Source organism: Chroicocephalus ridibundus, chromosome 1 (genome assembly GCF_963924245.1).
Source record: "Chroicocephalus ridibundus chromosome 1, bChrRid1.1, whole genome shotgun sequence".
Lineage (NCBI taxonomy): Eukaryota > Metazoa > Chordata > Aves > Charadriiformes > Laridae > Chroicocephalus > Chroicocephalus ridibundus.
In genome coordinates this window covers 203,850,075-203,866,870 of record NC_086284.1, presented here as the reverse complement: position 1 = coordinate 203,866,870, position 16,796 = coordinate 203,850,075, and the positions used below count along the sequence as shown (strand labels likewise).

Here is a 16,796-nt window from a genome sequence, read left to right as displayed (position 1 = left end):
AACAGTGGGCTTACTTTAAAGGCCCAATTTTCCTCTCTTTGTAATGAGAGATTTTTGTAAAGACTCATTAATTGGAATGGTGATGTAAGAGGTGAATGCACAATGAGACATGGTGAGCGGCTAGCTCATGGCCCGTTCCCATTCAGTCCTCCCCACCCTCAGCCAGACCCCAAGGGTTTAGGCTTGGTTAGTCAGGGCATGGTCAAATATGGGACGTCCCGGTTAAAGGAAGGGGCTTTGAAGCAGATGAAGGGTTTGATCAGCTGAGCTGCCAAAGGCGCAGCGCCAGCGAGAGGCAGAGGAGCACGGCTTGGTTCCTTCTGAGCAGGTTTCCAGGAGGACACATTTGCCGGCCCAGGGAAGCCTCCTCCATGCTCCTGGCAGGGGGCCACCCCGTGTCCCCCAAAATCTCTGCTCAGCAGCGGCGCAGCCGTGGGGTGCAGCAGCGATGTGCTGCAGAGGATGGGGAGGTAGAGGGCAGCCTTGGTTAGCAGCACCGGCGCAGCACTGGGCTGCGATGCTCTCGCTGCCGAGCATCACAGCTGGAAAAGTGTACGCTGCCTCCGGGGCGGGTCAAGGAGTTCTCCTGAAACCCAACCGACCCCAAAAAGAGGAAACTGCAGGTGAATGTAACGTGCAGTTAATAGGGTTTTGTCGTGCAAACAAGGGCAGGGCTGCTGCCGAAAGATTCTCATCAGCAGAGACACAGGATTTTGCATATAGAAAGGGGAATTATATGTTCCTGGGAATTTTTGTTTCATGTGAAATGGCACAGCCGGTACTTATAGACTGAAGGATCACATCCCGGCAGGGAGCCATTCCTCTCACAGCTGAATCATATTTGGAGTTAAATTCCCTGTGTGAGGAGCAAAAAGTTCTTCCCTTTCATTTGCTCACCTGTGTGTTCCATCAGTGTGAGTGAATGCAGATGCTCAGGGATACCTGCACAGCCTGACTTAGAGGGATTTGCAACCTCCTTAGCCACCAGCAGAGCTATGCAGATGGAAATCTTTCAAAACAGGAGAGCATGTTATATATCCTGACCTAAAAGCTGTGGGAGGCTGCATTTGCTCGACTGGGGAGGATGAACCCTCATCAAGCAGTGTTACAGGAGCATCCCCACCAGTGACTGCACCGGCTGGCTGGGTCGGGGGAGCGCTGGTGGCATCTGGCTTCTTAAGTAGATTTTCATGTTAGTTCAACCTGCCCAAAAGCAGGTTTGGACACGTGGGAGGTGGGTCTGAGCGTGCTCCACAGCTGCAGCAAGGGCTCAGCAGGAACCGCTGCAGAGCATCTTCGTCACTGTCCTGTCCTGTGTGCCTTTCCCAGGTGCAGTCTGCAGAGAAAGTGCTAAAGGCCAAATCTTTTCTTCTGGGCTCCCTGCAGAGGTGGGAGCTGCTGCTCTCCAGGCCACCCATCGCTCCTGGAGCTGCAGAGCCTCCGCGGCTACGCCAGGCCAGGGCAGGCTGTGTAGGCAAGGGTCCCTGAGAAACAGGCAAGCACGTAACACCTGGGGGGACTTCAGACTCCTATTTTAAGAGGTGAAGAGCCGTGGCCTTGTTGTCTCAATGAACAGCTGAATCAATTGATAATCTTCACACACGCACAAATACTGCTCAGAACAGTTGATGTGTGCAAATAAAACCTCTTCCACAGGTTGCACTCCCCAGATGTGAGTGGAAAATAACTAGTATCTGCACCAAACCGGGTCCAGGTGCTCTGCTGGACCTTTCTAATATCTCTGAGGAAAGCTTTGCCATTGTAAAGCGATCCCAGCTGCTCAGAAATCTGTTTTACATGGTGCTCCTTAAGCAGCTTCATACTGTTGGATGACTCACCCCCCCAAAATGTCTAAAATCCCTCATGATCCCCAGCGTGCTGTGGCATGGCTGACCCAGCCCACGTGGGGAGGGAGCAGCCGGGCCCGAGCGGAGACATGGTATGGGTTTGGGTTGTTCTTTGAAAGTCTGTGCTGGTATTTCTCTTCTCTCCCTTCCGCGGTGCAGCCTGTCCCGCCGTCGGTGTGTCTGCGCCGCAGACTTTGCCATGGGGCGGGGGGGGTGGCTGACAGCAGGCTCCCCACCTGTCTGCGTGATATAAAACCCCATCCCTGCTCTGCCACTCGTACACACAAAGCTTCCTCCTGGTAAGGCGGGATTTAATACCGTGTTGGAAATGTTGCAGGGGAGAGGCAGCGCAGACTTTGAGACGTTCCTGAATGTGCTTTACTGGTGTTTCTCCCGCTCGCTGGGTGCAGGGAGCCTTTGCCGTAGCCGAGCTGCCAAAGCAGCAGCTCAGGGAGGGCAGGACAAACTCAGGGCCCCGTGTAATCACAATAACAGGGGAGAGGAATGAATTATGTGAGGGGAGAGCCATTAACAGCTGATTGCAAACCTCACGCGGAGCCAGGAGCAAGAATAAAAGGCCAAGTAAGTCCCGCTACATTTTCAGCTTGCTCCAAGGTAATCAGGCGACAGCTGCTGCTTCGCCTGCATGGGGCAAAAATTAGACAGGTTCATGCAGGGAATGATCCAGGCGCTGCGGGGGACTCTGGGACCAGGAGCTCTTGGGCTGCCTCCCTTTCTCCTCCTGGTAATGCCTCTTGGCTTCCTCCCTCTTAGCTCTCTCCTGCTCCACTGCTGTCCTTCTCCCCGTGCCCTCCAGTCCTGCCTGCTCTTCTTCACCCTCTCCTGTGTTCCTGCTGCTTCACTGGCAGCTGGGGAAGGTCCACCCATGGGGTGAAGAGGTGCTACCTCTATGTGATCACTGGTGAAGTGCCAAGGAGGTCAGATGACAGCAGGGGAAGGCAGACCCACTGCTCCTATTCAGATGTTTTCCATTTTACCAGGGATGTAACCCAAACCTCCAGCTGATTTAAGGCTCCAAGCCTTAGATCTGAACCACCAGGGACTGGGGTCTGGGTCTTGGTCTGGGTCTGGGTCTCGGTCTCGGTCTCTCACCACGGAGGTGAAGCGCCCAAACTACCAGCCTTGTGGGACTGTTGAGGCTGTGGGGAACCTCTCCCTGCTCCCGTGGTGCTGGGAAAAATATCTCTTTTGGCAAATCGGCGTGACCAATGGCAAAATGTGTTGTCAAGAAATTTGCAATTGGCTTTAGTTTAATAAATCCTCACTCACACTATCCTAGCTGATCTTGCAGCTCTGCTGGGAAGCTGGCCCATCGTTGGCCAGGGCCCTACAGTAATAAAAACAGGAGAGAAAATATTGGGTTGTAATAACGCAGGCGAGGGAGCAAAATGGAGCCTCTGCATTATTTAGTGGCCCACGCTCTCAGGTTGAGTCCTGTTCTCCCTTCTGCGCTGCCACTAACAGCAGCAACCATGGGAGGAGGTAGTATCAAGTGTGAAGGCTTCAAGAAAGCATAGATTTCCTCAAGAAAGCATAGATTTCCTCAAGAACAGAGAGTAAAAGGCCAGGAACGGTTTGCTTTAAGGCAGCAATAAATAACAGAGACATCCTCATTTTGCAGCGTGTGAGTGCTCTGTGGGACTCGTTGCCCCAGGGCAGTACTGACACGGGAGGCTTAGCAGGATACACGTTCACACATCATAAAAAAATCATCTGTAGAAAAAAAAAAAGCAACACCCAACTATTTTTGTCTCCATGTTTCTCAACATAAGCTAATTCTATGAAAACAGCCAGAAACTTCCTGCATAAACAGATTATTGCAAGACTGGCTCTGAGTGACATCTTATGCCTTCCTCTGCGATATCTGGCCTGGGCCATTGCTGGAGACAGGCTGCAGAGGGCTGGACTATTGATTTGATTCTCCACTTTAATATCCGTTCTCCAACTGACTTTTCTTTCATGATGTCATACGAATAATGGAAGGCAGAACATTTTTCCCGAGCCAGATAAGTGCTTCTCTCTCTCTATTAAGAGTTTGGAATACCTCGTTTGGTATCACACTTGGGAAGATACGGCACAAATAACTGAAATCTAATCAAGATTTTCCCTAATTTCCAAAAAGGCTGCTGCAGAGTTCAGCTGCCTCTTTTATTGATTGTGGTAGTAAGCACAGGCGCCACTCACCATGAAGACGTTTTTACGTAGGCAAGGCTATTAGAATGATTTATAATGCTATTGTCTTAAACTGCAATTTTGCTGAAAGCAACAGGAGCAAATCGTGTGCATCATGGGTAGCTTAGGTTTGCTCCTGGTTTGTAAGAACCATTATTTTAGTCTTCTAATCATTAAGATTTATGTTATGTAGGCGAGAATTATTGCAGGTATATCACTTATCCAAGCATTTTTCAGAACAAAAATGAAGCACTATATATCCAGCCATTTATAGGAGATGCCCTGGTAACATGACGATGAATACAGTAGAACAGAAGTGTCAATAACTGTAAATATACCCTGCAATTCTTTCTTTTAAAATGTCATGTTTGTGGAAAAGCTGTTGGTCGCTGGTGCTGACTTTCTCCTCCTATTTGCTAAATCACCTTAGAAATAAGATAAGCATTTAAAAATTCCTTCTTGGTGTGCATTCTGCAGGCCAGTGGTGCCTGGGCTTGCCCCAAGACTTATAGAAAATAAGGAACGTGGCTGTTGTGAGATGTTGGAAGTATTTTTCAGCAATCTGAGAGCAACGGAAAATCATGGAGACCTGGGATCCTGATGTTCCCCAGCAGCTCAAGTGGGTGACTCAGGGGCCATGAGTTTCTTCTGAAAATAGGGCCTGTAGTTCCCAGTCCCTGAGGTGCTTTACTGCTTTATAGGCATCCTGCACGTACAGCGATAGCCCGTGCCCTCTGAAAAGGTATGCCAAAGCTCTGCCAGCAGCCTTAGACCCACTTTTCTGATAGGCATGTGAAGCGTTCGCCTTAATTTGCACACAGATAATATATACGGTGTGCTTGCTTTCACAAGGCTACATTTCCAAAGGGTCTGGAGGCCAAGAAAAGCAGATGTTAGAGAGGACATTTTCTCCAGGCAACTGAGTGGGACAGGTGTTCACACCTGAAAGTAATGAGCTCATTTCTCTTGGACTCATTGCAACAAGAGGAAAATAACCCCTTTCCCAATCTAAAATGATTTTTGAATGTCCAGATAATGCATGATGCATATCTTAATGATGTATCATGTGTGTCCCAAGTCTCCTCGTTCTGGAGGTTTTATAAGACCACCTTTACAAGTGTCACCAGCTGCTTGCTCAGGGCAGGTGAGTCAGTGCTCCAGGCCGCTGCACACACTGCAGTTATTGGTCTCCAAAAAACTTCAACAGAGAGAAATCATTCAGCCAGATAAATCGGCATGTCCAGTTGGTATTACAAAGGACTGATGACTGCACTTCTGAAAACCATTTTATATTGCCTTTTAGTCATCCCCCTCGAATGTTGTGACAACGTTAGTCATAAACTACACCTTCAACATGAACAAGACGTTTTATCTATCTGCCTACCCCCCTTCCTTTAATACTGCTTCCCTGCTCCGCTGTGGTTATGTTTCGCCCTGGTGGCCTGAGGGCTGACTGCTGGATGTGAGACCAGTTCACCTGCTGGCCAGAAATGTTAATTTTCACATGGATCTTTTCAATCCTGAATCATTTTTTTTTTTTTTTCCTGATGTGAGCTTAAAAAATTGAGAGGTTTACTCTTGAGTGTAGTGCACGGTGTTTGGAAGAAAACACGAGCTTTTACCAGTCAGACCTCCCGGAGAGGCAGCAGGCAACTGTCAGCAGGGGATGGGCCAGGCAGACGTGTGGGGACCCCAGTTTGTATTTCCACAGGCGGAACTGTTCCCACCACAAAGGTTAGGACTTCCAGCAGTGAACCTGAGTGCAGCCGTTACCTCTTGTGCGAAGAAAAGGATTCTCATCTTCGCAGGCTTTGCCATGTCTAACTGCGGGTAGGGGTTGAGTTTTTGGCAGTGAACAACTGCTCAGCTGTATTTTTAGATTTTTAGATCCCTTCTGTCGTCCATCACAGCACTGTTATGTTTTGTAGGACTGTCGGACGAGAATCACGCAAATTCCTGCGCGCATGGAGTCATTTTATGCTCCCTCCTGTTTTGTTCCTTCTATCTGCTTTAAACCAGCAGGGAGGGAGGTGGGAGAAATATAACATTTTCTTTTATTGTCTCCAAGCATTTAAGGAAAGACAGACTTTTCTTTTTTTTTTTTTCATTGAAGTGATTGCTCTTTGCCAACACAACACAAGCAAACACATAAAGTAACACAACAGCTTCCCACAGCGCGCTGCAGAGCACGAGGGCAGCTGCTTGGGAGTGGAGGCAGAGAGAGGTGCCAAGGGAAAACCTGTCCGTGCTTCCCCCTCAGGTGGAGAAGACATAATGGTGCCTGGAAAAAAAGAGAGAGTCACTACCAGTCTTTTAATGTCATAGTTAGTGCTATATTTAGCGCATGGCGGCTCTGGCAAGCGGCGGTCTAACAAAAGCCGAGGCTGATGGAGAGTGGTGGCTGGCAGCGCGGCGCGGGGAGCCGAGTGATGGAGGGCTGCAGAGAGGGGCGCTGCTTGGCGATGCCGTGCAGGAGTTGAGTGCTTGACAGTGTCCCGAGGGAAATACATGAGGTATAAAGCAGTTTCTTCGTGCCGTGCGAAAGCATGGTGGGGCAGAGGGGCTGTTCCTAGGACCGCGGTTCGTACCACCCCAGTGACCCTCCTGGGCAGGGAGAGGACTTGCTGAGTGGAAGGAGCACTTTCAATGCCATGGTAACACTAATTGCTCTCACGGTGGGAAACGTCAGTGCCGCAATGTGGGTACCATGAACGTACAAAGCCTCATGTCCTCTGAACAGATATTACGGAGACTGCTCAATGAGTTAGGACAGATATTTAAGCTCTTCCCAAAGCATTTCCCCTCTGGCATCCTTTGTTTTTTGCATAAGCCCGTGGTCTGCTCAGAGCAGTGACCGTGCCTGCCTTGGCACACAGCAGAGCTACGTGACGGCACTCCTTGGGACAGGAATATAGCTCCAGAGCCCATCCCTGTTCCTACACAGCAGCAGCCTCTTGAAGAAAGGCCTCTGTTTGCCAAGGGCTGGATCAGGGATATTTTGCGTGCATTAACCTTCCTATAAGAAAATAGCCTCATTCAGTGCTGCGTGTGGGTGGAGGAGATGATGGAAAGGAGGGGAGGGTGGCTGCTGTCAAACAACAACATCAAGACTTAAAAACAAATTCTTAATTTTCCTGCTTGTGGAAAGGTCAAATAGACTTTTTCAGAAATACATAGACCCTTCAGTACACGTGGTCGATTTAAGACTTGTCTAGGACACTTTAGGGGTAGATTGTGCCTGCTTTTTGCATGGAGAGGTAGGAGGGTACCTTGGATCCACCTCCAGGCATCTCTGTGAGTGGTTGTCCTTGCTTCCCTGTGGGGAGAGCAGAGCTGGCGCGGTGGGAGCGGTGGTGCCCTCCCAGTTCTCCCAGCAGCGGGGACTTGTCCCCAAGCAGCGGTGCCAGTGGCGTGGGTGGCAGCCAGGGCTCATCAGAGAGCGTTGTCCTCGCAGGGGTAGCGCTGGTCCCCAACGACACAGCCTGTCTTCTGCTTCTCTGATTTACCGGTCAATTTGATCAACCATTTAATTTTGTCAAAATCATTGACAAAAGACCATTAAAAGGAGAGTTATGCCACTTCTACACTCTATGGCTTTGGCTCATTTATTTTAATTAGCTGTAACAAATTCATGGTTAAACAAGGCTCGAGAGGGTGCTATCTAAATGTGATACTCATGGCATACACAATACCATTAACGAAACACTTCTCCACAGCTTGACTATGTTCTCCCCCATCTAGCTTGCAGCTCATTATAGCACTAGAGATAGGAAACAGAATGTAACACCTAATTAAAATGTGAGCCCATGTCCACAGATGAGTCAATAGAAATAAAGGCATTAAGCTGGCGAGAGAAGCAGGGGAGAGTCATCACAATATAAACATCTCATTCAAGCAAAGTCTGGAGGAAGTTATCGCTCTGTTTTAGGTGCCTGCACAAAGTCAGGGGTAACAAGAGTATTCGGGTCCTGATCCAGCAAAGCATTAAAAAGTAAAAACTGATAACAACTAAATGTCTGTTGTTCTCATTAAAGATTCTGAACCCCACTGCGTAATAACAATTTTTAGCCTTCCCTGTTGGTTGTCATAGAAATAGCACAAGCAACCACTTATTTTGGTAATAGGGTTATAGATAGCGTATTCTGTTATTTTGGTTGTTCTTTTCAAAACGATACCGATGAATTTTATAGTATAAGTAGGTGAGATGTCTATAGCCATTGCAAGATTAATTTAATGTGTGTTAGGTGAAGCACGTTAGGGGCATGCATAGAATTTAACATTTTTAAAATATTGTTACTCTCCAAAGTACAGAAAAAATATAAATAGCCAGACATGAACTTAAAATGATGCATACCAAAGATAAGCAAACTAATCATGTCTCCCTCTAATTGTCGCAGGTGGGACAGCCCCCTGGTTGATCTGTTTTTCTCCAACCAGTATCTTCAGATCACGACTGCTGTGCCATCCACTTCGGTGTACGGGTTTGGCGAACAGGAGCACCTGTCCTTCAAACACAACATGGACTTTGTTACCTATGGCATGTTCAGCAGGGATCAGGCACCAACGGTAATTCACTTTGTGCCGCACTTTGTCCTAACTTGTAGCACCAAAAGGAGGTGGCGAGGTACAGCTTTGCTGAGGGAGCACCTCTCTCTGGATGGTAGCACTGCTGATGTGAGTCAGTGGCAAATAGGGGATGTCACAGGTTTTGCAGGTGTCGTAAGTTTTAATTAACTGACAAAACCATGGGGCATTTTAAGGGGACTTTGAAACCTTTCATCTGAAGCTTTCTCATGGTGCGGTTAGAGTTCAGAAAAAGGTATTTTGGGTGCCAAGATCCTGGTGCAGGAAAGCATTTCATTTCATTTCATTTCATTTCATGCTTGGATCAATCCCTGTTCATCCAAACAGGCTGGACTTCAGCAGGACTCATTAGATGTTTGGCTAAACTGGGGTCAGTGGTTGGTCAGTTGTGTTTTTTACCCATGCTGTTTTGGAGGGTTTGGCAGAATATGGAAGGTTTAACTGAGAGAGGCTAAAAAGTACCATTGTGATGAGACAGAAAAACAACTCTTTTCTATCAACTTGACTTCACATCACTTTAGACGAAAAAATGCCCAACCTTTCAAAACAAGTGTCTAATTCTGAATAAATTTGTTTCCTTGTGTTTGCATATGTACCTAGCTGGCAAAATCTATGGGAAAAAAGCAAAGTCAAGCCATACCTAATGTGCTGTTTATGTTTCAGCCATTTGCCAACCTCTATGGAGTTCACCCTTTCTATATGTGTGTAGAAGCTGACTCCAATGCCCACGGTGTTCTCCTTCTGAACTCCAATGCACAAGGTAAAAAGATATATGGGTTCTCTACATGGACTGCATATAGAAAGAAGGTAAATTAGTAAGTATAAAAAACTGTTTTACTGATTGCTTTTTCAAGTACAATGAGTACAAATATGAGTGACTGTTCCAGAACTGAGGTTCCAGGAATTACTATAAAGTTTTCAAAGGGATTTTATCAGAATGACCGTTTAAGAAGGTAAGGTATTTTTAGTAAAAATACATGATTAATATTTTTTTGAAAATAAATGCACATACAGGGAAAGGAGAAGGTGGAAAAAATTTCCTCTGGGATCGGCATAACTGAATCAAATCAATTTAAGTTAGTCCTATATTCTGTCTGTGGAGCATAGTTTTGTGCGTTGCCATGGTCACCTTACTGTATTAATCCAGTGGTATAATTTCAGAAAAGGGGAATCTTCACTCAGTCTATAAAATCAGTTTCCCTTGGCAGGCAATGACTTCCAATAAGAAGATTAAAATAGCATAGAGGAACCCTAAACACAAGCTTGTGGTTCCTTTTTATATAAATGAAACTGAGAAAATGGATCTGTACAATCTACTCTGTGTGGGTTTCTGTGATTTATTGCTGCACAATGCCAATATGAAAGCAGAGATTACAGAAACACTGGGCAACTGCTAGCCTACGTACAGGTCCTGTTTGCTCATCCAATCGTATCCCGAGGTGCCGGGTTGTGACTTGAATGTGTAGCCACCTCTGCCTGGGGATACATTTGTGCACGGAAGAGCCCAGGGTGCATACACCTGGGATGGGACAGGGTGGAATAGAATAGAATAATTTCAGTTGGAAGGGACCTCTAACGAACATCTAGTCCAAATGCCTGACCACTTCAGGGCTGACTGAAAGTTAAAGTGTATTATTAATGGCATTTTCCAAATGCCTCTTAAACACTGACAGGCCTGGGGCATCGACCACCTCTCTAGGAAGCCACTTCCAGTGTTTGACCAGCCTCTCAGTAAAGAAACACCTAATGTCTAGTCTAAACCTCCCCTGGAGCAGCTTTGAACCATTCCCATGCCTAGTGCAGAGTTGGTTTGTACTGAGAAGCTGTTTTTTTTTTTTCTTTTCAGATGTTTCTCTGAGTCCAAACCCAGCCTTAACCTTCCGCACTATTGGAGGGATCCTGGACTTCTATGTCTTCCTTGGACCCACTCCCGAAAACGTAGTTCAGCAATACACAGAGGTTAGTAGAAAGGCCCATACGGCACATGGGGCAGTATCTTTTAATGAACAGTATTGAGAGCAGAAAGTGCATTAAAGGGATGCAATGATTAGAAAGAAATTTGTCCAAGCTTACCCATAACTGTGTTTTGACACTGTGGATAGAGAAAACAAACTAGGTGGAGAACAGATGGGGATGTTTGGGAACTTTACGTCTGCTGGACTTTCAGAGATTTTGAATGAACTTCAAAGGCTTCAAGCCTTTATTTGCCAGTGGAATTGCCTGTCAATTTTGGAGCCGTCAGCCTGTTTTTTTACTAATGAAAACCCATGTAATTGCACTGGAGAGCATAAATGTGAAAAAAACGTATTTACTGCAGTCTCACTTGCCCAGTCTTTTCCAAAGAACTGAGGGTAGACACGCAAATAGCTGTTTTGGGAGCATGCATACAATTCTTCTCCAGTGAGGGCTGCCTGGAAAAAAGTGGCAGGTAACATGTTCTTCCTGGTCACTAAATGCCAGGTGATGTGTTAACCGAGCACTTGCACAGAAAATTGCCACCTCAGCAGCAAGCTCTGCGCACAAAGAAACCAGCACAAAGCCTAAAGAGCCTGGAGCAAAGCTGAGAAGGGGCATGTCACTGTGAGAAGGGGGACTCACAGGCGCAGACCCTGAGCATTAAGCTGTAGCCGGAGGTGCCAGCAGCCTGTGGTAGGGTGTCCTGGAGCCGGGCAGCCGCAGCTCACGGTGACACGTGCACACTCTCTGCCTTCCTCTCCGCCACCCCGTCGAAGGGTCTGAGCTCTTATTCTCAGCAAATAGTTTGTCTTGCCTGGCTTTTTAAAGCCTCTATATCCTTTGTTTGCTGATGTATAAGATGCCTGAAATAGGAACAGAAATATCGTGGGTTAGACTGAGGGGGAAAAAGAGGATTTAGCCCAGAAGGAAAGTAGTGCTGGGTTCTGTTTTGGTGATGGAAGGGAGAAGCCTCACGTTGGGAGGCTGTCATTTTGGGAAGGCTGGGCTCTGCCTTTTCCAAGCAGAGGTTCAGGTGGTGCCTCCCAGAGAGGTGGGAGGCTGCTGGTGCCCCTCAGCGTCCCCGAGCAGGGGCGACTGCTCTGCCACTCGGAGGTTTCCAGCTCCCTCTGAGTGTCCTGCCCACCAGCCGCCTCTGACCCCAGAGCCACAAACCAACCAGCAAACAGGGTTTTGACCTTAGACAATAGTCAATCAAACAAAAAAAACCAAAAACCACAAAGTAAGAAAGGAAAAGTAGAGCAACCCTCCCCCTAGACGCAGCCGGGATCCCTGCGATGAAAGCACCTATTTCAAGGGAGTTGCTGCGGTGGTGTGATGGAGATTAGAGCCATCCCCTTTTCTTTACAAAGTCTTTTACTGGTGTTTGAAGGCAGCATTTCTGTGGCTTAGCAGGTGGCCAACAGCTGAAAATAAAATGAGAGAGTTCTCACTCCCCAGCTGATGGGTATTGGCAGCTCCCTTTCCACCCCTGCCTCCCTGGAAATGGAGCTGGGGTGAAGAAAATAAGGTAAAGGGGAGCCGGTGGGCGTCTCCTAACTAGACATGTCACATGCCAGGACAAAAAAATCCTCTGTTTCTGTATTCTTCGAGCTTGCGCTCGGCTCTCTAGGGAATCTTAAAGAATGCATGGGGGCAATTTCACAGTGAAATAATAACGTCTTCAGTAAACATCCTGAAATTCCCAGATCGCAAATGTTACAATTACCATATTATTAGTCTCTAGGGTAATGATTTGGCTTTTATGTACAAGATATGTGGGAAGGTGAAGGAGACAGAAAAGACTTTATTTTTCAATTGTATTTTCTGTCACACCGAGAAGACTCTCCCGCGCGTTCACTGTCATGCCCCAGGGAAGAAGCAACGTGACCCATGTCTGCAAGGCACCACTCAGCACCATCCCTCAGCTCTCCTGGCTGTTTGCATGGGTCTCCTTTGGGAATTGGTGTTTTGGGAGCTCCTGGCTGCAGGAGGCCCTGGTCGGGCCAGGCTGCCCTGCTGCAATGAGCAAGTTGGGGGAATGGCACCCACCTCCCACCTGTGCAAGCATCTGCCCAAAATCACTGAGTGGGGCTTGCTGCAGGGACCATGTCTCCAGGGTGGCCCTAGTGGCATGGCAGTGTTGGCCAGGTGCCAGCCAGTGCATGGCCATTGGGAGCAAGGGAGCTGTGTCCAGAGCAAAGTGCTCCACAGCTTTCTCAAACATCTTGTGCTGTTGCCTTCAGTGCCACTTCAAGACCTGGGCCACCCCACTGGCCCTTGTCGTGCTTGTTGCTGTGAAAGATTTAGGAGCTTAGCTCTGCTCAGTGCTATTATGCAGCCCCCTCCAAAACAGTGAGTTAGGACAGCTTTGTAACGAAGATCTTTACTGGGTCTCTGGAGTATGTAAGCTTTCCCTGTGCACCTCTCCAGGTTTCTGCCAATACCCAGAGGTGGCCCATGGGCTCTTGCCCAGAGCTGGTGCTGTGTGGCCATTGGGGGCAGCTGGGCTGTGCCAGGAGCAGGGCTCCCTGCATGGTGATCAGGGATGATTGCGGCTGCCCTTCCAGAGCCAACAGCCTCTCCGTGCATCCTAGAGGCCAGGATGGGTGTCAGCAGAAAGATGTGGTGGCCCTGGCTACTAGCCTGGCCCAGGCCAGTCTGCTTTAACTGGGCTCCGGGGGCGATGCAGGGAGTGGGAAGGGAGCAGAGGGTTGAATGTCAGTGCCGCTGTCCCCCCTGCTGTGTCTTGCATGGAGCAGAGGTGGGCTATAGGATGCATCCTGCCAGTGGCACCACAGTGCCACAGCTGTGACGGCAGTGACCGGACATGTACTGGGCATCATGCAATGGGAAGGAGAATTCTCCATCCCGATTCTTCTGCTCCCTCCTGTCCCTGGGCCCAGCTGTGAGGAGTGCTGCTCCTAGAACATGAGAGACGGTCCTGCCACAGCTATATGTGTATATTTGACAGTAATCACAATTTTCTCCCACTACAGAAGAGGTCCGGTGTGCAGAACAGTTATATAACACAAATCTCACTTTTTATGGCAAATGCCTTGTTTTGCAGGAGGATGGGGAAAAGCAACAACAAGCTAAAGAGCTCAGCCATTGAGCTGAGCCTAGCTGAGTCTCTACAGACAGACCTAATACCAGACCACCATTGCCAAGTCCACTGGTGGCCTTTCAGGACAGAGTAACAGTGCTCAGCAGTGGGATATGAGCTCCATAACAGGACACTCAGGAAAGTTATAGTTCAACAAATGGACATTAACAGTGTCTGGGTGGAGTGAAGGCCATGACTGTTATTTTAGCACAGATTATCCAATGATAAGCTTTAAGAGGGCATACTGCGTGTCTCCTAATTCTGTTTTGAGAGCAAATTACTGGTTTACTTCCTCCTTATAGAACCATAGGATAGTTCTGGGTAGAAGGGACCTCAGGAGGTCTCTAGTCCAGCCTCCTCTTTGGGAGGTAACATGGGGAACTTGCTTGAACCTACAGTTTATCACAGATGATTCAGTGAGAGTCTCATAGTTGAATTCATGGATCCCCCAAGAAAGACCAAGCAGCTGATAAGTGTTTGTGCAGCAAAGAACAAGGTTTGAAGACCTTGGCATTGAAAGTCCTTAAACTTTTTAGACTCCTGAGGTTGTGAGCATCTTCTTAGTGGTTCAGCTGTTGCAGTACCTTTCTTCTTCCTCTCCTAAAACAAAGTTCAGCTTCTGTGCATAGACTTTGAGTGAAGGTTACCCCCTGCCTGACTGAGTGCCCACCGCACTCGCCTGCCTGCCTCAACCATAGGGGGTGAGCTGGATACATGTATCTGGGCCATAGCAGCCCTGGTGAAATTTAGCCATTGTGTGACTATCCACACTATTTCTGTGTCTGAATCCAGAGCATTAGCCCACTTGGATGTTTACAGTTTCCTCCTACAGCTCTTCCTTAAAGAAAGGAAGGTGAAGCAAATATCAAGCTTCAAGAGTCATTTCGTATGGCTAATCAGGGTGCAACATTAGCACTCTTTCATGTTGAGCCCCTGTACGTGCATTGCTGGAGATCTCAGCTCCTTTGTGAGCATGGGAAAGAGTATCTCTCTCTGTGGTCTCTGTGATATATAGGGCATAACTCTCCAGCTGACTCTTGCGTGAAAGTCTTTGGTCATAGTGTTAATAGAATAGGATCCTCATTTACTATGTAGCATTTATATAGTTGATGTCCTTGATGCTCACAGTAATAAAGATACTTGTGCAATAACCCAACACATGGGAAGTGGATACAGATCACTTGCTCCCTGGGCACAGATTTTAGCTGTTAGGTACACGTTTTCTCTGCACTTTGGTCTTACTGCAAAATGCTTCCAGGGTACCTCCTAGATTCATCAGCTCTCGGGTGTATTTGAAAAAAGTGGGAAAAAAGTTATGTAATGCCAAGTTATGTAAACTTGGAAAAACTAGCAGTGAATTTATTAAACAACACCAGGAGTTATTTAAGAACCAAGTGCAGGAGGAATTGTGGAACAGAAAATAGGACCTTTTTTTTTTTCTGCTTCTGCACTACCATATCTTCCTTTTTTTTTCTCAGTTTGGATACTCCATATGTTTGCTGTTTCTGCATTTCTCATGTTTTCCTCCCTCAGTTCCCCTGCTATACCTCATTTACCTTTTCTGATTCTATGGGAGTCAGTTTTGCCAAGCAGGCTTTCTCTGCCTACTGCATTTTATGATCATTTGTATGCAGAATGCAATCTATACGAATTAACTAGATCCTAAATATATATCAAATCCAACATGAGTTTTCAGGTTTGCAAAATTACATCCCTGCCTCTGCTGATCCATCTGCGAGTAGGTACCATATGTCAGTTACTTTATCAGGAAGCTTCAGGGGGATCCATTAGAGAGAGTCCGCAGCATAATTAGAAAAAAGAACATTTGTTTTCCCAGCTGCCCTGTTTTCATCCTTCCTCTTCAAATGTTCTGCTGATTTCAATTAAGCTCACCATAGATGCGCCAGCCTGGTGAACCTGGGGAACTAATTGCTTTAAAACTTAATACCTTGCTTGCAAGGTGCATTTTCTTCAGTTGGTTCAGCTGTAATCCCAAACTTCTCAAGGGATGCTGTCACGAAGTACTGCCTTGCCACGGGGCAGCTCTGTAGTCCACAGGAAGACAGCGCCAACCTCATCAAACACCAGTGCTGAGGATGCGCTGTTTGGGAAGGACCCTGGCTGACACGCTGGTGGCCACAGCTCCACCTCCAGCCCCGCTGGTGTCCACCTGGGTGCTTGATAGGACGTGGGGGCAGAAGCAAATCCCCATCCAGCTCTTGAACCACATTGTATTGGTGATGTCCCAGGCTGACTGTCTTCCCCAGCCAGGAGCGATCCCAGGGTATTGCAGGACTTGGAGCTGCCCAGCGGTTCCTGCTGTCTCTGACCAGGCTGGTCACCCCTGTGGTGGTTCCAGTTTCCCAGCCCACTTGGGAGAGGCAGCGGACCCCACGCAGACATTCTGCCAGGGCACGGGGCTCTGTGTTTGACCACAGGGTGAATATTTATCAGCTGGTTTTCCTTCTTCCTCTTGTCCAAGGGTAGAAGCCTGTGCACAAAACATTTTATTTCATTAGGGCGTTCTTTTGTTTTGGTCTGTCTTTTTAACCTTGTTTGTAGAGGTCACTCTCTGTTTACAGTAGAGAAAGCGAGGGCAAAATGCGCATCTGCTTTAGGAGCACAAAGTGGTGGGGTTCACAGAGCCCATCTTGCAGCCTTGGCTGGTCTAAAACAAGCTCTGCTGCCTCCTCAGATGAATTTATCCTTAATATGGCGAATGCAGTTCTGATGGAGAAGCAGACTTCCTGCCCTGAGGCTTGCTGTGCTCTGCTGGACACCTCAATGGCGGCTCACTGGGTGTGTAGGAGATCATCCTGAGCCATCGTGCCCCATTCAGGTCTCCACAGAAAACCCTAGCAGAGCTTGAAAGATGGTCTGAGGGATCCGGTGTGTCCACACAAGCTGGAAATAACTAATGACACATGTAACCAGACGAGACTGCACTGTGGTGGCAACGGCGTGTCTCTGCCCACCAGCCTCACCCTGCATGGTAGGGGGCCATCTTCATCTGCTCTTGCTTCCTCTGAAGGGCTTAGTCTCCAGCTAAGTTGGAGGTGAAGTAGGTGTTGAGGAGGGTGAAGAGGGTTAAGTCTGGTGGAATGGGATGAATA

At 47.7% G+C, this 16,796-nt stretch overlaps 1 protein-coding gene across 1 annotated transcript in view; it reads left to right on the top strand.

Moving 5' to 3' along the window:
* The window catches only part of LOC134511940 (sucrase-isomaltase, intestinal-like), a 63,207-nt gene that overhangs the window by 8,531 nt on the left and 37,880 nt on the right, over nucleotides 1-16,796 (top strand). The window contains exons 5-7 of the mRNA XM_063326785.1: nucleotides 8,438-8,606; nucleotides 9,288-9,384; nucleotides 10,471-10,583. Of these exons, the coding sequence (XP_063182855.1) occupies nucleotides 8,438-8,606; nucleotides 9,288-9,384; nucleotides 10,471-10,583 (379 nt within the window). The remainder of the gene's footprint in view (nucleotides 1-8,437; nucleotides 8,607-9,287; nucleotides 9,385-10,470; nucleotides 10,584-16,796) is intronic.